The sequence below is a fragment of the Salvelinus fontinalis genome, chromosome 26 (assembly GCF_029448725.1).
Source record: "Salvelinus fontinalis isolate EN_2023a chromosome 26, ASM2944872v1, whole genome shotgun sequence".
Lineage (NCBI taxonomy): Eukaryota > Metazoa > Chordata > Actinopteri > Salmoniformes > Salmonidae > Salvelinus > Salvelinus fontinalis.
In genome coordinates this window covers 19,310,593-19,334,181 of record NC_074690.1, presented here as the reverse complement: position 1 = coordinate 19,334,181, position 23,589 = coordinate 19,310,593, and the positions used below count along the sequence as shown (strand labels likewise).

The 23,589-nt window shown below is 46.7% G+C and overlaps 1 protein-coding gene across 1 annotated transcript in view; it reads left to right on the top strand.

Moving 5' to 3' along the window:
- The window catches only part of LOC129824589 (uncharacterized), a 42,888-nt gene that overhangs the window by 13,775 nt on the left and 5,524 nt on the right, over window positions 1-23,589 (top strand). Inside the window, exons 7-9 of the mRNA XM_055884279.1 lie at window positions 193-945; window positions 1,344-1,505; window positions 16,486-16,640. Of these exons, the coding sequence (XP_055740254.1) occupies window positions 193-945; window positions 1,344-1,505; window positions 16,486-16,640 (1,070 nt within the window). The remainder of the gene's footprint in view (window positions 1-192; window positions 946-1,343; window positions 1,506-16,485; window positions 16,641-23,589) is intronic.

Below are 23,589 nucleotides of genomic sequence, written 5' to 3'. Positions count from 1 at the left end.
ACACACAGAGAGAAGAGAGACACTCCAGATCTATCCAATGTGTCAGTCCAATGGGATGTAATAGCACGTGATGTCATTTGATATCATGATATCATTTATATAATTTGCGATAAGATGTGATTTGTTATGATAGTACATTAGTGTGACATAATAAAATGTATGTCTTGTTTTGCAGGCCTCCCTTCTCTCTGAATCATGTATGAGCCGCGGCACTACGACAAACCACCCATCTATAGTCCTCCCTACACTGCTACCTCCAATGGATTCTACACCCACAGAAGTGTGCACTCCCCAAGGAGCAACTTTGACCCCTACCCTCCTCCCCCTGACTCATTCTATATGGAAGATAGGCCTCAACACTTCTACAAATGGTTCTCTGCTCCTGGGTTTGTCAAAACAATGGAAGGAGCAACAGTCATCTTGTGTTTCCTCATTTTTGTCTGTGTAGCCTCCACGTTGGTCTGGGACATGCACGGAGCAGGAATAGGAACGGGGGGCTATGGAACGGGGTCTATGGGGGTTGGCAGTGGCACTGGTGGCTATTACGGAGGCAGCTATGGCTATTCCAGCTCCTACATGACCCCGTATTCGGCCAAGTCAGCCATGATATCCATGGCGGCCATTAACTTCCTGGTTTCTCTGGGCTTCCTTGTGGGGAGTTTTTCTCGGTCGCCTGCTATGCGCGGTCGGAGGTTTTACCTGACAGTGTTAGTCTGTGACGTCGTACTGGCGGTGCTGCAGGGCATCATTGACATTGTGTTTGTGATCGGTGTCAACCCCATGTCGCAGAGCTCTCAGAGCATGCTCTATAACCCCATGCTTATGATGTGCCAGAACATGCAGGGAAGCCCCAGTCTGAGTGGGAGTGTGGGAGCGGGGTTCCCTGGGGGTTTCCCCATGTACAACCAGTATCTCCAACACTACTGCTACATGGACCCTGAAGAGGTGGGTCAAAGCTTTATTTCAATGCCACTCGTATTTATTGGAACAGTGAAGCATTTTTTCTTCTTATGGCTCTATACTCTAAAAGTTTGGATTTGAAATCAAACAATGACCATGAGGTTAATGTGCAGACTGAAGAAAAAATGCTTCACTGTCCCAATAATTACGGAGAGCACTGTACATCTTTCCTTTATAAACCTTAACAGTTTACTACTACAGTACATGCTTTGAAATACTTTTGACACCTTTTTGTTTTCTCAGTTGGATAGCTGTTGTAATAAATGGCAATCATTGTGGCTAATCATATTACATTTAATTATAGATATTCTTTCATTCACCTAAAGAAATTAATCATACTGTATGTAGTGATGAGGACACATCTAATTTACCCTCCGTTTCAGGCTGTGGCGTTGGTGCTTGGGTTCTTAGTAGTGGTGGCGCTGTGTGTAGCTGCATACTACGCCTACAAAACCCGCAGTAAGATCTGGCGCCACGGCAAACCCAACATTATCTGGGACCGACCTCTGCTCAGACCACCTGAACGAAATGATGTACAGGACTGGGTAAGTGGAAAATTTGATTTCTTGCGGTACAAAAATGGCCAGAAATTCACTGCAGTAGTCCTATCCTACTCACGTTGGCCAAGAACATCCATAATGTGGTTGGTTACATCACAAACAGCCCACATGTTTGACCAAGTGCGTTACAATTAATTCCTTTGTGTCCCAACCTGTCACCTGGATAACTAGAGCAATAGCAAAGCTCTCAAGAAAGTGGTTGGAAGAGTAAACATTGCATGGTGGTGATATTTAAGCAATAAGGCCCGAGGAGGTGTTGCGTCGTGCCTATGAACAGCCCTTAGCCGTGGTATATTGGCCATATACCACAAACCCCCGAGATGCCTTATTGCTATTATAAACTGGTTACCAACATAATTAGGTCAGTAAAAATAACGGTTTTGTCATACCTGTGGTATACGGTCTGAATTACCACGGCTGTCAGCCAATCAGCATTCAGGGCTCAAACCACCCAGTTTATAAAAGCTCTCAACATAGTGGTTGGAAGAATAAACATGGCATTGTGGTGTGATCATTAAGTGGCTGTGGTCACAGATTATCCATTATATTGACCAAATACTCAAGTGGCCTCTCTAACAATGAAAACAAATGTCTTAAAAAATGGAAGGCAGTTGGGAGGAGGCAAGGTCAGGTTGGACCATTCTAGCCAATGAGAGGGGGTATATGCGTGTAAACACCAGGCACAACACTAAAAATGAAGTGCTTTGTAACACTAAAACTAGTGGCAACTGAGCTGCTACCACCTTAAAGGAGATGAAACGTTAACTTTGCTGGAGTATTGAAACACATGGTTCTGAGTGTATTGAGACAGATTTAAGGTGGACTGAAACATTCATCCTGAGGTGTTCTGAAACATGACGGTGTGATGTAACACCACATAATCAAGAGTTGTGCAACACCTTGCCAGAGATTGGGAGCGCTAACTAGACCCCTGCACAGCCATGAATTTTACGCCTGAGTCCTACCCATGCCTGTGACGTTCAGGCTCAACCCTACCCAGGCCCGATTGCTTCTGCCAAATTTAAGGCCCTGTCCGAAAACCTGAAATCCGCTTTGTCTGTCACTCTATCCCTCCCTGCGCGCAGGCAGCTCGCTCTGCATGCATTCTGCTCATGGCGGTTCTGTGTATACATAGCAATGGCTCCACTTGGGCTGCTCTGCCAGAGATATTAGAGAAAGGAGGAGATAGGAATTCCATTAGGCAAGAAATAGAGGAATGTATAACGCCAAGCAGACCGTCGGAAAATTGCGTTCACGTTGTCATAATCCCTTCTCAAAGTTAGGGTATGAGTCGAGAAACATGCCTATTTTCCTTTAACGTACCTCAATCTCACGATGCCAAAGCTAGACAATATTACAGATAGCAAGTTAATTATCTCACATCATGGAAAATATTTGTAATGTTGTACTTTTTGTTGACGAAACTCATGCTAATGTTGGGTTTTTGAGCTAGCGTCCAATTGACTCTCATTCAAATAAAATTAAATCAAATCAAATGTAATTTATCACATGCGCCCAAATACTGTGAAATGATTAGCTATACGCCCTTAACCAACAATGTAGTTCACTCCTTGAAGGAGCGCTCTCCTATTCCAGAATGCACCTTGCGGCCCATTGACGTAGCATGGGCAACGTACACAATGGGCGTTAATACGATTACAATGGAGTTTCCCATCTCCTCAAAAGTATTTCTGGCTCTGCTCAATGAAGGAAGAGACGTGAGAGTCCAGTTAGCTGTTAGCTACTTTTGATCAGTCTAAACTCTAAACTCAAAGGAACATCTCTCCTGTTTTATATTTGACAAGTTCTAATCACTTCTGACACCATGAACTTAGTCAGATATGACTGTACTGCTCAGCAGAGTACAGTGGGGCAAAAAAGTATTTAGTCAGCCACCAATTGTGCAAGTTCTCCCACTTAAAAAGATGAGAGACGCCTGTAATTTTCATCATAGGATACACTTCAACTATGACAGACAAAATGAGAAAAACAAAATCCAGAAAATCACATTGTAGGATTTTTAATGAATTTCTTTGCAAATTATGGTGGTCAAAAACAAAAGTTTCTAAATACTTACGTCTGAATGTAACCCATACAAACGTATGGATGTATGGAGGTAGTTTTGTGCCAACAAAAATAAGGGGTTAAATATGTGTCCACAAAAAAAAAAAAATAGAGTTTTCTTATATCTCCTTGATATAGGACAGACACTTCAAAACCTTATTCCTTATGATTTATTTTTTGACTGTCTTTTTTGGCATTTAGGAATGCGTTATTCAGTGCATTTCTAGGGGCTAGTAGTAAAGGCCAAATTCAATCGTTTCAAATTATTATTTTTATACCTAAAGGGGTCCTAACATTCAAAATCGAATAGCTAAATGAACGATGGTATGACCATCTTAAAACAATTCCATATGTACTTTTAAAGGTTAAATCCACTTAAATCAGTATAGATGAAGGGGAGGAGACAGGTTAAAGAATAATTTTTAAGATGAGACATAGATTGTGTATGTGTGCGATTCAGAGGGTGTAGTAGAGGTAGAATGGCACCTACTACCACCTACTACCATTCTACTACAAAGGTAGTATAATGGTAGTAGGTGCCAGGCGCACCGGTTTCTGTTAAGAACTGCAACGCTGCTGGGTTTTTCACACTCAACAGTTTGCCGTATGTATCAAGAATGGTCCACCACCCTTAAGACATCCAACCAACTTGACAGATGTAGGATCTTAATTTCAGCATTTTTGTTGCTGAGAATTTTCCTGCACAGCAGAAAAAGCTAACTTCTACTGTATTCTATGTTTAAAAAGGCTTCTAAAGTTTGTATTTTACACTTTAAAATGTCAGACTTGATTTGCCCTAATGAAAAATGTATCAAACTCTACAAAAAAATCCACAAAATAATTCACATTTGCTGTTGCTGCAGGATTATTTTCCTGCTGTAGCAAACAGGCTCAAATTAAGATCCTACACCTGTAGAGTCCATTCCCCGATGAAATGAGGACGTTCTGGAGGGCATAAAGCACTTGTAAAAAAACTTCAGCCCAGGGCTAAATGCGATCCACCAGTCATCCATTATGCTAATGTCCTGACCTGAGTCTTTAAATTCAGATGATGGTACATGGAAGGTTGTTCAGATTAATTGAGTCACAGTACAGTTGAGTTAGATGATATGATTGACAGTTGACAGTTCAGCTGGCATTAGTCTTTGATGCTGGTCTTGATTGGCCAGCCGGTGGGTAACGTTGTGTGTATACAGTATATTGGCATATATACATATATACAGTATATATGTATATCTATATATGTGTGTGTATGATTTTCTGCAGGGAGACAGAAATAGCAAAAAATTACAAGCCATAATGATAGTGCATGAATGTAAAATGAGGTTATCAAATGCTATAATATTAATAAATTGCAATATGAATACAATTATTAAACATAATAACATGTAAAAAGCAAATACTTGATTAAGCTATGCAAATATAGCAACAAGATAACAATATGAATGTCAAAAGTGGGCTTCAATCGCAGTGGCTGTTAAGTGTAGCATATAGCATGTGGGGTATACATCAAACAGTAGATAAAACTCATAAAGCTAGTAGGCAAACAAGCCAGCAGTATTATCTCAAAAGCTGGCCTTCATTTGCGTATAAAACAAGTGCATGAACGGTGCAAACAATGACGTGTCAATTAACTACATGTAGCATCAAGAAAACTGATCAATGAAACAAAATGGCTGTTTTACTTGGACAATTAGCATCCAAAATGCTACACAAAATTAATGTTCTTATTTGCGCTCACCTGTCGGAGTTTGTGAAGGACCCAAATACAGGGATGGTGCCTGCAAACTTGCCTGTTTTTATACTGGACCATAGAGTTTTGAATGCCCTCCCTCCACCGCTATGCTTCAGACTGGGGGAATTCTGAACACTACAGAAGCACAATGTTTAAGTTCACATTTTGCCTTTAATCTAAACATTCATCTTCTGATATGAAGATATGAAAAAATAAAGGTGGAATTTCACCAAAAAACATTCTCCTTAGGCCCTATTCAGACTTGAGATAAGTTGATTTAATGTGCACTTTAAAAAATGGGACTTCGGTAAATGTTTTATTGAGTCCATGTTAAGCCTGAATCAGGCCCCATGTGATCAGTGTAACAAAGGTGGTTGAGCACAACAGCTTCCTTCTGAAGACTGGCTGAGTGGCCAAAGGCAGTGTTTTGACAAGCAGGGAACCTGGGTTCACATCCACTTTCTCACATGATTACCAGCAATGAAGGCTCACTCTATACATGTTATGTTACTTTTAAATGTGTGTATTGTTAGATATTACTGCACTATTGGAGCTAGGAACACAAGCATTTTGCTACACCCGCAATAACATCTGCTAAATATGTGTATGCAACCAATAACATTTTATTTGACCTTGTTACTTCCGGTATAACTTACATAGCCCTAAACATTTTGATTGTACAATTATTTATAATCTCACAAAGTTCCCTGGCAACTGTAGCCTATAATCAGTGCCAAAGTCTACCCTAGGAAAAGTATTCAATTCCCAGTGTCTTCTTTAAGTGTTTTATTAAAATATTGACATAAAATTCTATCAAAATGTATAATCAATCAATATTTATGCTATAAACCATTTGCAATTTAAAAACATTGTATTATATGCCAAAACATTTACATGCATTGAAACACCAACAATTGTTTTCAAAACACAATTATTCATACTGAAGAACCACTTGGGTGGCTCCGAGTACTTGTTTTGAAATACAGTACATTTAGAAAGTATTCAGACCCCTTCACTTTTTCCACATATTGGTAGGTCACAGCCTTATTCTAAAATTGATTAAATAGTCCCCCCCCATCCCCCTCATCAATCTACACACAATGACGCATAATGACAAAGCAAAAGCAGGTTTAGATTTTTTTAGGAAATTTATCGAAATAAAAAATATGAAAAATATGTAGTATTCAGACCCTTTACTCAGTACTTTGTTAAAGCACCTTTGGCTGCAATTACAGCCTTGAGTCTTCTTGGGTATGATGCTACAAGCTTGACACACCTGTATTTAGGGAGTTTCTCCCATTCTTCTCTGCAGGTCCTCTCAACCGCTGTCAGGTTGGATGGAGAGCATCGCTGCACAGCTATTTTCAGGACTCTCCAGAGATGTTCGATCGGGTTCAAGTCTGGGCTCTAGCTGGGCCACTCAAGGACATTCAGAGATTTGTCCCAAAGCCACTCCTGCGTTGTCTTGGCTGTGTGTTTAGGGTCGGTGTCCTATTGGAAGTTGAACCTTCGCCCCAGTCTGAGGTCCTGAGCACTCTGGAGCAGGTTTTCATCTAGGATCTGTTCTTTGCTCCGTTCATATTTCCTTTGATCCTGACTAGTCTCCCAGTCCCTGAGACTGAAAAACATCCCCACTGCATGATGCTGCCACCACCATGCTTCACCGTAGGGATGGTGACAGATTTTTTCCAGACGTGACGCTTGGGATTCAGCGGGCTGTCATGTGCCTTTTACTGAGGAGTGGCTTCTGTCTGGCCACTCTACCATAAAGGCCTGATTAGTGGAGTGCTGCAGATATGGTTGTCCTTCTGGAAGGTTCTCCCATCTCCACAGAGGAACTCTGGAGCTCTGTCAGAGTGACCATCAGGGTCTTGATCACCTCCCTGACCAAGTACCTTCTCCCCTGATTGCTCAGTTTGGCCGGGCAGCCAGCTCTAGGAAGAGTCTTGGTGGTTCCAAACTTCTTCCATTTAAGAATGATGGAGGCCAATGTGTTCTTGGGGACCTTCAATCAATGCTGCAGAAATGTTTTGGTACCCTTCCCCAGATTTGTGCCTCGACACAATCCTGTCTCAGAGCTCTACGGACAATTCCTTCGACCTCATGGCTTGGTTTTTGCTCTGACATGCACTGTCAACTGTGGAACTTTATATAGACAGGGGAGTGCCTTTCCAAATCATGTCCAATCAATTGAATTTACCACAGATTTACCACAGGACTCCAATCAAGTTGTAGAACCAGCTCAAGGATGATCAATGGAAACAGGATGCACCTGCGCTCAATTTCGAGTCTTATAGCAAAGGGTCTGAATATTTATGTAAATAAGGAATTTCTGGGTTTTTATTTGTAATAAATTTGCAAAAAGTCTAAAACCTGTTTTTGCTTTGTCTTTCTGGGGTATTGTGTTTAGATTGGGGAGGAAAACAAATAATTTAATCCGTTTTAGAATAAGGCTGTAACGTAACAAAATGTGAAAAAGTGAATGGGTTTACATTCAAACTGTCACACCCTGATCTCTTTCACCTGTCCCTGTGATTGTCTCCACCCCCTCCAGGTGTCGCTTATTTTCCCTGGTGCATTTATCCCTGTATTTCCTGTCTGTGCCAGTTCGTCGTGTAATTCTTTCAAGTCAACCAGCGTGTTTTTCCGTACTCCTGCTTCTATTCTCTTTTTGCTAGTCCTCCCGGTTTTGACCGGTGCCTGTTTGACCATTTTGCCTGCTCTGACCTCGAGCCTGCCTGCCACTCTGTATCTCCTGGACTCTGAACTGGTTTTGACCTTTTGCCTGTCTACGACCATTCTCTTGCCTACCTCTTTTGGATTGATTAATAAATATCAAAGACAAACCATCTGCCTCCCGTGTCTGCATCTGGGTCTCGCCTTGTGCCCTTATACAAACACCAGATCTCACCTTAGGTGCACTACTTTTCATGGTTTTACTGTACAATGATGGTGTTTTGAGTATTTCTATTTTAACTGAATGGTTTCCACTAGTTGCCACAAAGGGGGTTTTCTCTTTGCCGCTGTGGTAACTAATGATGACCAGGCACAACGCAGATATAAAGTGTTTTTTCTCAAAATTGCTGGGATGTCACGTGTACTACTTATATCAGGTCATTCGTAACAACCTAATCATTAAGACATTTTTATTTGATCAAAAAAGCCATTCAATGTTTTGTTTACCAAATCTGACACTCATTGACCTCCATAAAAAACCTCCACCCGCTGGAGAACACTGATTTGGGGCCCAGTTATCTGCTTCGCCACTTCCTCTCTGCTGTAGTTTATAGAGTAACATTACCTCTTCTCACTGGCTGTCAGGTGCTTGTTTATGGCACACCTGGTTTCACTCAGACTGATCATTAACCAGCCAGGTGATAACAGGCATTGTGAGGACTCATATAAGGTAATGGTGTCCTATTATCGTGACTGTGTATTTACTCAAAATGGTTTCGGCCAATCCAGGCCCTGAGTTGTTTAAGCAGGTATAAGGCACACATTGGCCATTTGGACATGTTTTTCTAGTTTATCACAAAAAACATTACATTGAAAGAGCAATTAGACAGCTTGTAAAACATGAATCCAAAAATAAATATGATTTAGCAAATAAATATATTTGTATTCCCTTGTTCAGAAATTATATTTCCTAGCACAAACAATTCACTAAAATATTATAACCTCGAAATAGAGCATACAGTAGTATTGGCTTCCTGTGAGGAGCTGGTTTCATACATGACCTGTCTGGGTCCCTGGAGAGTTCACTACTTTGAGTTATTATAGACAGTGAGAATATCAGTGCGATCAGAGCACTGATAGTGATGGACTCTTCACTCTGGTACCCACATGTATAGCAGTAATTAATTTACTCCGTAGTAGCCCCACTTCCTCCATTTTCTCTGGTGGAATGTATTACATCCTGTGCTATAGATCTCAAACTGTTAGAAAATGTATTCGCAATCAATTATTCTACAGTGGCCTATATCTTATCCCAAGTATCTGGCAGCTTCTTGTGTGGTGCTAACCCGATGCACCCTCATTGCAATGAGCTGCTTGCCTTGCAGGGAAGCATATATAATGCAAATGTCATGTATAATGTATTAAAGCATTGAGTTGCCTTGGTGTTGCTGCAAACCTCTACAGTATACTCTTCTTAATCAGTCTGTCTGCAAGGCGCAATAGTACCGCTTCATTTCACAGAAATGGTGTCGGTGAAAATAAGCTTATTTTTTTGTTCATTTTAGTTTTAAAAATGAATTAGCCCCCATATTGAAAGAACCATGTGGTTATATTAAAATAAACCATATTAATTCAAAAAATAAAAAAATGTATTTCGCTAGACAGTGCCTTTGAGGTATTACACGTATTCCAGCTGGGAACAGTAATGGCGCGCAGCCCATCTGATCCATGTCACAGACTTCTAGTCTCGACAGACTGTTCAGTCTATCTGCTCCTAATGATGTTGTAGATCATTGTTGGAAGTGCTTGATGTTGGGTTATGCCATCCGAGGACAACTATGGTGTATATTATGAATACATTTGCAGCCTTTATGAATGCATTAAAGGTTTTCTATATAAGAGCCTTGACCATCAGCTGTTATGACTGCTTATAACAATTCTTAGATGGCACTGTCTATAATGCATGATACACTGGTGGTTCAAAAAAGTGTTCCCAGAAAGTCCTGTTGTATTTGTTAGCTAGTCTTTTTGGGGCTCACACAAAACATGAAACATGACACAATACAGATCATTAATAGACAAGAACAGCTCAAGGACAGAACTACATCAATTGAATAAACACTACATGACCAAAAGTATGTGGACACCTGTTCGTCGTAAATCTAATTCCAAGATTATGGGCATTAATATGGAGTTGGTCCCACCTTTGCTGCTATAACAGCCTACACTCTTCTGGGAAGTCTTTCCTATAGATGTTGGAACATTGCTGCAGGGACTTGCTTCCATTCAGCCACAAGAGCATTAGTGATGTCGGGCACTGATGTTGGGAGATTTCCCTTCACTGGAACTAAGGGGCCCGAACCATGAAAAACAGCCCCAGACCACTATTCCTCCCTCACCAAACTTTACAGTTGGCACTATGCATTCGGGCAGGTAGCATTCTACTGGCATCTGCCAAACCCAGATTTTTCTGTTGGACTGCCAGATGGTGAAGCATGATTCATCACTCTAGAGAATGTGTTTCCACTGTTCCAGAGTCCAATGGCGGCAAGTTTTACACCACTCACATCTCCATAGACAAACATTGGCAGTAGAATGGCTTTGCTGAAGCACTCAGTGACATTCAACGTGGCACGTTCGTAGGATGCCACCTTTCCAACGAGTCAGTTCTTCAAATTTATGCTCTGCTAGACCTGCCCCGGGTCAACTGTAAGTGCTGCAATTGTGAAGTTGAACAGTCTAGGAGCAACAACGTCTCAGCCGCCCGCGAACTAGTAGGTCACACAAGCTCACAGAACGGGACCGCCTAGTGCTGAAGTGCGTAGGGCGTAAAAATCGTCTGTCCTCAGTTGCAACACTCACTACCGACTTTCAAACTGCCTCTGGAAGCAACGTCAGCACAATAATAATTCGTTGGGAGCTTCATGAAATGGGTTTCCATGGCAGAACAGCCGCACACAAGCCTAAGATCACCATACACGATGCCAAGTGTCGTGCAGATCAGGATTGGTTTATAAAAAAATATCAGAAACTTTGAACATCCCACGGAGTACCATTAAATCCAATATTAAAAATGGAAGAATATGGCACCACAAAAATCCTGCCAAGAGAGGGCCGCCCACCAAAACTCACAGACCAGGGAAGGAGTGCATTGATCAGAGAGGCAACAAAGAGACCAAAGATAACCCTGAAGGAGCTGTAAAGCTTCACAGTGGAGATTGGAGTATCTGTCCATAGGACCAGTTTAAGCCGTACACTCCACAGAGCTGGGCTTTATGGAAGAGTGGCCAGAAAAAAGCCATTGCTTAAAGAAAAAATGCATGTGGGATGTGGGAGACTCCCCAAACGTATGGAAGAAGGTACTCTGGTCAGATTAGACTAAAATGTAGCTTTTTGGCCATCAAGGAAAACGCTATGTCTGGCACAAACCCAACACCTCTCATCACCCGGAGAACACCATCCATGTTTTTCATCGGCAGGGACTGGGAAACTGGTCAGAATTGAAGGAATGATGGGTGGCGCTAAATACAGGGAAATTCTTGAGGGAAACCTGTTTCAGTCTTCCAGAGATTTGAGAGTGGGACGGAGGTTCACCTTCCAGCAGGACAATGACCCTAAGAATACTGCTGAAGCAACATTTGAGGGGTTTAATGGGAAACATTTAAATGGCCTAGTCAAAGCCCAGACCTTAATCCAATTGAGAATATGTGGTATGACTTAAAGATTGCAGTACACCAGCAGAACCCTTCCAACTTGAAGGAGCTGGAGCAGTTTTGCCTTGAAGAATGGGCAAAATCACAGTGGCTAGATGTGCCAAGCTTATAGAGACATACCCCAAGAGACTTGCAGCTGTAATTGCTTCAAAAGGTGGATCTACAAAGTATTGACTTTGGGGGAGTGAATAGTTATGCACGCTCAAGTTCTGGTTTTTGTCTTATTTCTTGTTTGTTTCACAAGAAAAAATATTTTGCATCTTCAAAGTGGTAGGCATGTTGTGTAAATCAAATGATACAACCCCCCAAAAATCTATTTTAATTCTAGGTTGTAAGGCAACAAAATAGGAAAAATACCAAGGGGGGTGAACACTTTCGCAAGCCACTGTATATCAAATCAAATCACATTTATTTGTCACATACACATGGTTAGCGTGTGTTAATGCAAGTGTAGCGAAATGCTTGTGTGTCACGATCTTCTTGAGGATAATGAGTGGACCAAGGCGCAGCGTGTGAAAAATACATCTCTTTTATTTGAGACGAGAGAAACACGAAACGAACACTTATAACAAAACGAAAACAAAACAACAAACGACCGTGAAGCTACAAACGTAAGTGCAATACAAAAGCTACAAACGTTCTACATAGACAATTACCCACAAAACTCAATGCCTATGGCTGCCTTAAATATGGCTCTCAATCAGAGACATTGAAAGAGAACCAATCTAGGCAGCCATAGACATACAAAACCCCTAGACAAGACACTGACCGATTTAACCTACAAACCCATAGACAATCCAAAAACACATAGATTCCCCATGTCACACCCTGACCTAACTAAAATAATAAAGAAAACAAAGAATACTAAGGCCAGGGCGTGACAGTACCCCCCCCCCCCCAAAGGTGCGGACTCTGGCCGCAAAACCTAACACAGAAGGGGAGGGTCCGGGGTGGGCCTTCCTATGGCGGCGGCTCGGGTGCGGGACGTGACCCCACTCCACCATTGTCAATACCAGCTTTGGTGTCTCTGGTAGATCCTGGCTGACTGGCGGCTCTGGCTGCTCATGGCTGGCGGTAGGCTCTGGCTGCTCATGGCTGGCTGGCGACTCTGGCTGCTCATGGCTGGCTGGCGACTCTGGCTGCTCATGGCTGGCTGGCGACTGGCTGCTCATGGCTGGCTGGCGACTCTGGCTGCTCATGGCTGGCTGGCGACTCTGGCTGCTCATGGCTGGCTGGCGACTCTGGCAGATCCTGGCTGACTGGCGACTCTGGCAGATCCTGGCTGACTGGCGGCTCTGGCAGATCCTGGCTGACTGGCGGCTCTGGCAGATCCTGGCTGACTGGCGGCTCTGGCAGATCCTGGCTGACTGGCGGCTCTGGTAGATCCTGGCTGACTGGCGGCTCTGGAAGATCCTGGCTGACTGGCGGCTCTGGCTGATCCTGGCTGACTGGCGGCTCTAGCGGCTCAGGACAGACGTGCGGCTCTAACGGCTCGGGACAGACGGATGGCTCAGACGGCGCTGGGCAGACGGATGGCTCAGATGACGCTGGGCAGACGGATTGCTCAGATGGTGCTGGGCAGACGGATGGCTCAGATGGCGCTCGGCAGACGGATGGCTCAGATGGCGCTGGGCAGGCATATGGCTCAGACGGCGCTGGGCAGGCAGATGGCTCAGACGGCGCTGGGCAGGCAGATGGCTCAGACGGAGCTGGGCAGACGAGCAGTGCAGGCGGCGTTGGGCAGACGGCCAACTCTGACCTGCTGAGGCGCACAGTAGGCCTGGTGCGTGGTGCCGGAACTGGTGGTACCGGACTGGAGACACGCACCTCAAGGCTAGCGCGGGGAGCAGGAACAGGGCACACTGAATTCTCGAGGCGCACTATAGGCCTGGTGCGTGGTACCGGAACTGGTGGTACCGGGCTGAGGGCACGCACCTGAAGGCTAGTGCGGGGAGAAGGAACAGTGCGTACTGGACCCTGGAGACGCACATTAGGACTAGTGCGTGGTGCCGGCACTGGTGGTACCGGGCTGGGGACACGCATCTCAGGGCTAGTGCGGGGAGCAGCAACAGGACGCACAGGACTCTGGAGACGCACAGGAGGCTTGGTGCGTGGTGTAGGCACTGGTGGTAATAGGCTGGAGACACGCACCACAGGGCTAGTGCGTGGAGGAGGAACAGGGCTCTGGAGACGCACAGGAAGCCTGGTGCGTGGTGTAGGCACTGGTGGTACTGGGCTGGGGCGGGGTGGTGGCGCCGGAAATACCGGACCGTGCAGGCGTACTGGCTCCCTTGAGCACTGAGATTGCCCAACCTTACCTGGTTGTATGCTCCCCGTAGCCCGACCAGTGCGGGGAGGTGGAATAACCCGCACTGGGCTATGTAGGCGGTGGAATAACCCGCACTGGGCTGTGTAGGCCCGAGGAGACGCTCTGGAGACCAGACGCGTTGAGCCGGCTTCATGGCACCTGGCTCAATGCCCAATCTAGCCCTGCCAGTGCAGGGAGGTGGAATAACCCACACCGGGCTATGCACACGTACAGGAGACACCGTGCGCTCTACCGCATAACATGGTGTCTGCCCGTACTTTCGCGCTCCACAGTAAGCTCGGGGAGTTGGCACAGGTCTCCTACCTGACTTCACCACACTCCCTTGTAGCCCCCCCCCCCCCCCTCAAGAAATGTTTTGGGCTGACTCACAGGCTTCCTACCGCGTCGTCGTGCTGCCTCCATTCGCCGGTATCCCTCCTCGCCCTGGGTCGATCGCCCACCTGTCGATCTCTTCCCACGTAGTATAGTCCAGATCCTGCTCCCATTGCCATAAATCCTGTGTATGTTCCTGCTGCCTCTTGACGCGCTGCTTGGTCCCTTTCTGGTGGTTAATTCTGTCACGATCGTCTTGAGGATAATGAGTGGACCAAGGCGCAGCGTGTAAAAAATACATCTCTTTTATTTGAGACGAGAGAAACACAAAACGAACACTTATAACAAAACGAAAACAAAACAAACGACCGTGAAGCTACAAACGTAAGTGCAGTACAAAAGCTACAAACGTTCTACATAGACAATTACCCACAAAACCCAATGCCTATGGCTGCCTTAAATATGGCTCTCAATCAGAGACAATGAACCACAGCTGCCTCTAATTGAGAACCAATCTAGGCAGCCATAGACATACAAAACCCCTAGACAAGACACTGACCCATTTAACCTACAAACCCCTAGACAATCCAAAAACACATAGATTCCCCATGTCACACCCTGACCTAACTAAAATAATAAAGAAAACAAAGAATACTAAGGCCAGGGCGTGACATTGTGCTTTTAGTTCCGACCATGCAGTAATATCTAACAAGTAATATAACCTAACAATTTCACAACAACTACCTTATACACACAAGTGTAAAGGAATGAATATGAATATGTACATAAAAATATATAAATGAGTGATGGCCGAACGGTATAGGCAAGATGCAGTAGATGGTATAGAGTACAGTATATACATATGAGATGAGTAATGTAGGGTATGAAAACATTATATGGCATTATGTGGCATTGTTTAAAGTGGCTAGTGATACATTACATCAAGATGGCAAGATGCAGTAGATGGTATAGCGTACAGTATATACATATGAGATGAGATGAGTAATGTAGGGTAAGTAAATATTATATAATATAAAGTGGCTAGTGATAAATTGATTACATCAATTCTTCCATTATTAAAGTAGCTGGAGTTGAGTCAGTATGTTGGCAGCAGCCACTCAATGTTAGTGATGGCTGTTTAACAGTCTGATGGCCTTGAGATAGAAGCTGTTTTTCAGTCTCTCGGTCCCAGCTTTGATGCACCTGTACTGACCTCGCCTTCTGGATGATAGCGGGGTGAACAGGCAGTGGTTCGCGTGGTTGTTGTCCTTGATTATCTTTTTGGCCTTCCTGTGACATCGGGTGGTGTAGGTGTCCTGGAGGGCAGGTAGTTTGCGCCCGGTAATGCGTTGTGCAGACCTCACTACCCTCTGGAGAGCCTTACGGTTGTGGGCGGAGCTGTTGCCGTACCAGGCGGTGATACAGCCCGACAGGATGCTCTCGATTGTGCATCTGTAAAAGTTTGTGAGTGTTTTTGGTGACAAGCCAAATTTCTTCAGCCTCCTGAGGTTGAAGAGGCGCTGCTGCGTCTTCTTCACCACGCTGTCTGTGTGGGTGGACCATTTCATTTTGTCCGTGATGTGTACGCCGAGGAACTTAAAACTCTCCACCCTCTCCACTACTGTCCCGTCAATGTAGATAGGGGGCTGCTCCCTCTGCTGTTTCCTGAAGTCCACAATCATCTCCTTTGTTTTGTTGACATTGAGTGTGAGGTTATTTTCCTGACACCACACTCCGAGGGCCCTCACCTCCTCCCTGTAGGCCGTCTCGTCGTTGTTGGTAATCAAGCCCTGTAGTGTCGTATGCAAACTTGATGATTGAGTTGGAGGCGTGCATGGCCACGCAGTCGTGGGTGAACAGGGAGTACAGGAGAGGGCTGAGAACGCACCCTTGTGGGGCCCCAGTGTTGAGGATCAGCGGGGTGGAGATGTTGTTATAGTGTAGGGAGTATAAGTGGTCTACAGGGTAAGACCGGTATAATTATGAGAATGTCCTTGACATTCTGGTTAAGATGCATGAGACTTTCTGGTTCATAGCGTTCGAGGCAGGACACAGCAAAACACCCTCAAAAGCTCTATCATACCAATATCAATATGAAATATTTAGGCTAATAGCAATGTTGTTACATTGTTTCAGGTGGACTATGTTGCAGAGGGGCAGAGCACTCAGCGGGCCCCTACTGTGATCTTATCAGAGAAGACCGTCCCTGACCTCAGGACAGAGAACAGTGTTGTCTCAGAAGGAGCCGGAACAGTCAGCATCTACAGTGAGGAGACCTACAATGGCAATATGTGAGTCATTGTAACGTTCCTGACCTGTTTTATGTTGTTTTTGTATGTGTATATGGTCAGGGCGTGTGTTTTGGGTGGGCAGTCTATGTTTTCTGTTTCTATGTTGGTTTTGGGTTGCCTGGTATGGCTCTTAATTAGAGGCAGGTGTTTTGCGTTTTCCTCTAATTGAGAGTCATATTTAGGTAGGGTGTTCTCACTGTTTGTTTGTGGGTGATTGTCTTCCGTATCTGTGTTATGTTTTGCACCATACGGGACTGTTCGGTTGTTCGTTCGTTTATTTTGATGTAGTCTGTTTCCTGTCCGTAAGTGTTACGTTTAGTTATGTAAGTTTATGTTCAGGTTTCGTCTACTTCGTTTTCTTGTTTTGTATTTTTGAAAGTGTTTTGTTTTTCGTGTTGCCATCGTCGTTACAAATAAAGAGATGGCTTATTTCCCTAATGCTGCATTTTGGTCTGATGATCCTTCTCTCCTCTCCTCATCCGAGGATGAGGAGAACGACAGCCCTTACAGAATCAACCACCAAACTAGGACCAAGCGGCAAGGGAGTGCTCAACAGAGCAACAAGGACTCCTGGACTTGGGAGGAGATCCTGGACGGGAGAGGACCCTGGGCTCAGCCAGGGGAATATCGCCGTCCCAAGGAGGAGTTGGAAGCAGCGAAGGCTGAGAGGCGCTGGTATGAGGAGGCAGCGCGGCGACGCGGTTGGGAGCCCGTGAGTCAGACCCAAAAATTTCTTGGGAGGGGGCACACGAGGAGTGTGGCAAAGCCGGGTAGGATACCCGAGCCAACTCCCCGTGCTTACCGTGGAGGTAGAAGGCGTCGTACTGGTAAGACACCGTGTTATGCGGTAAAGCGCACGGTGTCCCCAGTACGCGTGCTTAGCCCAGTGCGGGCTATTCCACCTTGCCGCACTGGGAGGGCTAAGTTGGGCATCGAGCTGGATGTCATGAAGCCGGCCCAACGTATCTGGCCTCCAGTACGTCTCCTCGGGCCGGCGTACATGGCACCAGCCTTACAGGTGGTGTCCCCGGTTCGCCTGCATAGCCCAGTGCGGGCTATTCCACCTCGCCGCACTGGCAGGGCTACGGGGACCATTCAACCTGGTAGGGTTGGGGAGGCTCGGTGCTCAAGAGCACGTGTCCTCCTTCACGGTCCGGTAGACCCGGTGCCACCTCCATGTACCAGTCCTCCGGTGGCAGCCCCCCGTACCAGGCTGTCTCTCTGGGTTCTCTCTCCAGCTGTTTCCTCCTCTCCAGCGCAGCCAGTGCCTAGACCACGCACCAGGCTGTCTCTCCTTCTCCTCCCTACAGAGCCGTCCTGCCATGACCAGCCAGAGCCGTCCTGCCATGACCAGCCAGAGCCGTCCTGCCATGACCAGCCAGAGCCGTCCTGCCATGACCTGCCAGAGCCGTCCTGCTATGACCTGCCAGAGCCGTCCTGCTATGACCTGCCAGAGCCGTCCAGCCAGGACCTGCCAGAGCCGTCCAGCCAGGACCTGCCAGAGCCGTCCAGCCAGGGCCTGCCAGAGCCGTCCAGCCAGGACCTGCCAGAGCCGTCCAGCCAGGACCTGCCAGAGCCGTCCAGCCAGGACCTGCCAGAGTCCCTCAGCCAGGACCTGCCAGAGTCCCTCAGCCAGGACCTGCCAGAGTCCCTCAGCCAGGACCTGCCAGAGTCCCTCAGCCAGGACCTGCCAGAGTCCCTCAGCCAGGACCTGCCAGAGTCCCTCAGCCAGGATCTGCCAGAGTCCCTCAGCCAGGATCTGCCAGAGTATCTCAGCCGGGACCTGCCCCTTGTCCCGGTGCTGCCCCTTATCCCGGTGCTGCCCCTTATCCCGGTGCTGGTCCTTATCCCGGTGCTGGTCCTTATCCCGGTGCTGGTCCTTATCCCGGTGCTGCCCCTTGTCCCGGTGCTGCCCCTTGTCCCGGTGCTGCCCCTTGTCCCGGTGCTGCCCCTTGTCCCGGTGCTGCCCCTTGTCCCGGTGCTGGCCGTTCATTTAGGGGATGTTAGTTTTAGGGTGGTCATTGGGAGGGGAAGACAGAAGCGGGGAGTGACTATGGTGGTGTGGGGACAGCGTCCAGAGCCGGAGCCACCACCGTGGTCAACTGCCCACCCAGACCCTCCCCTGGACTTTGTGCTGGTGCGCCCGGCGTTCGCACCTTGAGGGGGGGTTCTGTAACGTTCCTGACCTGTTTTATGTTGTTTTTGTATGTGTATATGGTCAGGGCGTGTGTTTTGGGTGGGCAGTCTATGTTTTCTGTTTCTATGTTGGTTTTGGGTTGCCTGGTATGGCTCTTAATTAGAGGCAGGTGTTTTGCGTTTCCTCTAATTGAGAGTCATATTTAGGTAGGGTGTTCTCACTGTTTGTTTGTGGGTGATTGTCTTCCGTATCTGTGTTATGTTTTGCACCATACGGGACTGTTCGGTTGTTCGTTCGTTTATTTTGATGTAGTCTGTTTCCTGTCCGTAAGTGTTACGTTTAGTTATGTAAGTTTATGTTCAGGTTTCGTCTACTTCGTTTTCTTGTTTTGTATTTTTGAAAGTGTTTTGTTTTTCGTGTTGCCATCGTCGTTACAAATAAAGAGATGGCTTATTTCCCTAATGCTGCATTTTGGTCTGATGATCCTTCTCTCCTCTCCTCATCCGAGGATGAGGAGAACGACAGCCCTTACAGAATCAACCACCAAACTAGGACCAAGCGGCAAGGGAGTGCTCAACAGAGCAACAAGGGCTCCTGGACTTGGGAGGAGATCCTGGACGGGAGAGGACCCTGGGCTCAGCCAGGGGAATATCGCCGTCCCAAGGAGGAGTTGGAAGCAGCGAAGGCTGAGAGGCGCTGGTATGAGGAGGCAGCGTGGCGACGCGGTTGGGAGCCCGTGAGTCAGACCCAAAAATTTCTTGGGGGGGGGCACACGAGGAGTGTGGCAAAGCCAGGTAGGATACCCGAGCCAACTCCCCGTGCTTACCGTGGAGGTAGAAGGCGTCGTACTGGTAAGACACCGTGTTATGCGGTAAAGCGCACGGTGTCCCCAGTACGCGTGCTTAGCCCAGTGCGGGCTATTCCACCTTGCCGCACTGGGAGGGCTAAGTTGGGCATCGAGCTGGATGTCATGAAGCCGGCCCAACGTATCTGGCCTCCAGTACGTCTCCTCGGGCCGGCGTACATGGCACCAGCCTTACAGGTGGTGTCCCCGGTTCGCCTGCATAGCCCAGTGCGGGCTATTCCACCTCGCCGCACTGGCAGGGCTACGGGGACCATTCAACCTGGTAGGGTTGGGGAGGCTCGGTGCTCAAGAGCACGTGTCCTCCTTCACGGTCCGGTAGACCCGGTGCCACCTCCATGTACCAGTCCTCCGGTGGCAGCCCCCCGTACCAGGCTGTCTCTCCGGGTTCTCTCTCCAGCTGTTTCCTCCTCTCCAGCGCAGCCAGTGCCTAGACCACGCACCAGGCTGTCTCTCCTTCTCCTCCCTACAGAGCCGTCCTGCCATGACCAGCCAGAGCCGTCCTGCCATGACCAGCCAGAGCCGTCCTGCCATGACCAGCCAGAGCCGTCCTGCCATGACCTGCCAGAGCCGTCCTGCTATGACCTGCCAGAGCCGTCCAGCCAGGACCTGCCAGAGCCGTCCAGCCAGGACCTGCCAGAGCCGTCCAGCCAGGGCCTGCCAGAGCCGTCCAGCCAGGACCTGCCAGAGCCGTCCAGCCAGGACCTGCCAGAGCCGTCCAGCCAGGACCTGCCAGAGCCGTCCAGCCAGGACCTGCCAGAGTCCCTCAGCCAGGACCTGCCAGAGTCCCTCAGCCAGGACCTGCCAGAGTCCCTCAGCCAGGACCTGCCAGAGTCCCTCAGCCAGGACCTGCCAGAGTCCCTCAGCCAGGACCTGCCAGAGTCCCTCAGCCAGGACCTGCCAGAGTCCCTCAGCCAGGATCTGCCAGAGTCCCTCAGCCAGGATCTGCCAGAGTATCTCAGCCGGGACCTGCCCCTTGTCCCGGTGCTGCCCCTTGTCCCGGTGCTGCCCCTTATCCCGGTGCTGGTCCTTATCCCGGTGCTGCCCCTTATCCCGGTGCTGCCCCTTGTCCCGGTGCTGCCCCTTGTCCCGGTGCTGCCCCTTGTCCCGGTGCTGCCCCTTGTCCCGGTGCTGCCCCTTGTCCCGGTGCTGCCCCTTGTCCCGGTGCTGCCCCTTGTCCCGGTGCTGCCCCTTGTCCCGGTGCTGGCCGTTCATTTAGGGGATGTTAGTTTTAGGGTGGTCATTGGGAGGGGAAGACAGAAGCGGGGAGTGACTATGGTGGTGTGGGGACAGCGTCCAGAGCCGGAGCCACCACCGTGGTCAACTGCCCACCCAGACCCTCCCCTGGACTTTGTGCTGGTGCGCCCGGCGTTCGCACCTTGAGGGGGGGTTCTGTAACGTTCCTGACCTGTTTTATGTTGTTTTTGTATGTGTATATGGTCAGGGCGTGTGTTTTGGGTGGGCAGTCTATGTTTTCTGTTTCTATGTTGGTTTTGGGTTGCCTGGTATGGCTCTTAATTAGAGGCAGGTGTTTTGCGTTTTCCTCTAATTGAGAGTCATATTTAGGTAGGGTGTTCTCACTGTTTGTTTGTGGGTGATTGTCTTCCGTATCTGTGTTATGTTTTGCACCATACGGGACTGTTCCGTTGTTCGTTCGTTTATTTTGATGTAATCTGTTTCCTGTCCGTAAGTGTTACGTTTAGTTATGTAAGTTTATGTTCAGGTTTCGTCTACTTCGTTTTCTTGTTTTGTATTTTTGAAAGTGTTTTGTTTTTCGTGTTGCCATCGTCGTTACAAATAAAGAGATGGCTTATTTCCCTAATGCTGCATTTTGGTCTGATGATCCTTCTCTCCTCTCCTCATCCGAGGATGAGGAGAACGACAGCCCTTACAGTCATGGGGTTTGATATTGTCTAAAAGTTTGGACATACCTACTCATTCAAGGGTTTTTCTTTATTTTTACTATTTTCTACATTGTAGAATAATAGTGAAGACATAACTATAAAATAACACATATGGAATCATGTGGTAACCAAAAAAGTGTTAAACAAATCAAAATAAATGTTATATTATAGATTCTTCAAAGTAGCCACCCTTTGCCTTGATGACAGCTTTGCACACTCTTGGCATTCTCTCAACCAGCTTCATGAGGAATGCTTTTCCAACTGTCTTGAAGGAGTTCCCACATATGCTGAGCACTTGTTGGCTGCTTTTACTTCACTCTGCGGTCCAATGCATCCCAAACCATCTCAATTGGCTTGAGGTCGGGTGATTGTGGAGGCCAGGTCATCTAATGCAGCACTCCATCACTCTCCTTCTTGGTCAAATAGCCCTTACACAGCCTGGACGTGTGTTTAGGTCATTGTCCTGTTAAAAAAACAAATGCTAGTCTCACTAAGCACAAACCAGATGGGATGGCATATCACTGCAGAATGCTGTGGTAGTCATGCTGGTTAAGTATGCATTGAATTCTAAATAAATCACAGACAGTGTCACCAGCAAAGCACTCACACACCATCACACATCCTCCTCCGTGCTTCACTGTGGGAACCACACATGTGGAGATCATCCGTTCACCTACTCTGCGTCTCACAAAGACACAGTGGTTGGAATCGAAAATCTCAAATTTGGACTCATCAGACCAAAGGACAGATTTCCACCTGTCTAATGTCCATTGCTCGTGTTTCTTGGCCCAAGCAAGTCTCTTCTTATTATTGGTGTCCTTGAGTAGTGGTTTCTTTGCATCAATTTGACAATGAAGACCTGATTTACGTAGTCTCCTCTGAACAGTTGATGTTGAGATGTGTCTTTTACTTGAACTCTGTGAAGCATTTATTTGGGCTGTAATTTCTGAGGCTGGTAACTGTCATGGCCTGATCTGTTTCACCTGTCTTTGTGCTTGTCTCCACACCCTCCAGGTGTCACCCATCTTCCCCATTATCCCCTGTGTATTTATACCTGTGTTCTCTGTTTATCTGTTGCCAGTTCGTTTTGTTCATTGAACCTACCACTATTTTGTTTCCCTGCTCCCACCTTTTTCTTGCCCCTGTTTACGAGTTTTCTTGTTGACCGTTCTGCCTGACCGTTCTGCCTGACCTGAGCCTGCCTGCTGTCCTGTACCTTTACACCCTCTCTGGATTATTGACCCCTTCCTGGCTTGACCTGTCATTTGCCTGCCCCTGTTGTAATAAACTTTGTTACTTCGACACAGTCTGCATCTGGGTCTTACCTTCAAGCGTGATAGTAACTCTAATGAACTTATCCTCTGCAACAGAGGTAACTCTGGGTCTTCCATTCCTGTGGCGGTCCTCATGAGAGCCAGTTTCATTAAAGCGCTTGATGGTTTTTGTGACTGCACTTGAAGAAACTTTCAAAGTTCTTGAAATTTTCCAGATTGACTGACCTTAATTTCTTAAAGTAATGATGGACTGTCATTTCTCTTTGCTTATTTAAGCTGTTTGAGCCAAACAACTGATTGGCTCAAACTCATTAAGAAGTAAGGAAATTCCACAAAGTAACTTTTAACAAGGCACACCTGTTAATTGACATGCATTCCAGGCCAAGAGTGTGCAAAGCTGTCATCAAGGCAAAGGGTGGCTACTTTGAAGAATTGCAAATATTAAATATATTTTGATTTGTTTAACACTTTTTTGTGACTACATGATTCCATATGTGTTATTTCATAGTTTTTATGTCTTCACTATTATTCCTCAATGTAGTAAATAGTAAAAATAAAGAAAAACCCTTGAATGAGTAGGTGTGTCTTTTGACTGGTACTGTAAATGTAATAGTCCAGTCTAGGTAAATAGGCCAGTCTGGGGAGGATTGTCTCAGCCTGGAGTGGAGAGCCTTAACTCATAGTGAGTTCCCATAGTCTCTGCCTGGAGTGAATAGTCTCGACCTAGAATGAATAGTCTCGACCTAGAGTGAATAGTCTCGACCTAGAATGA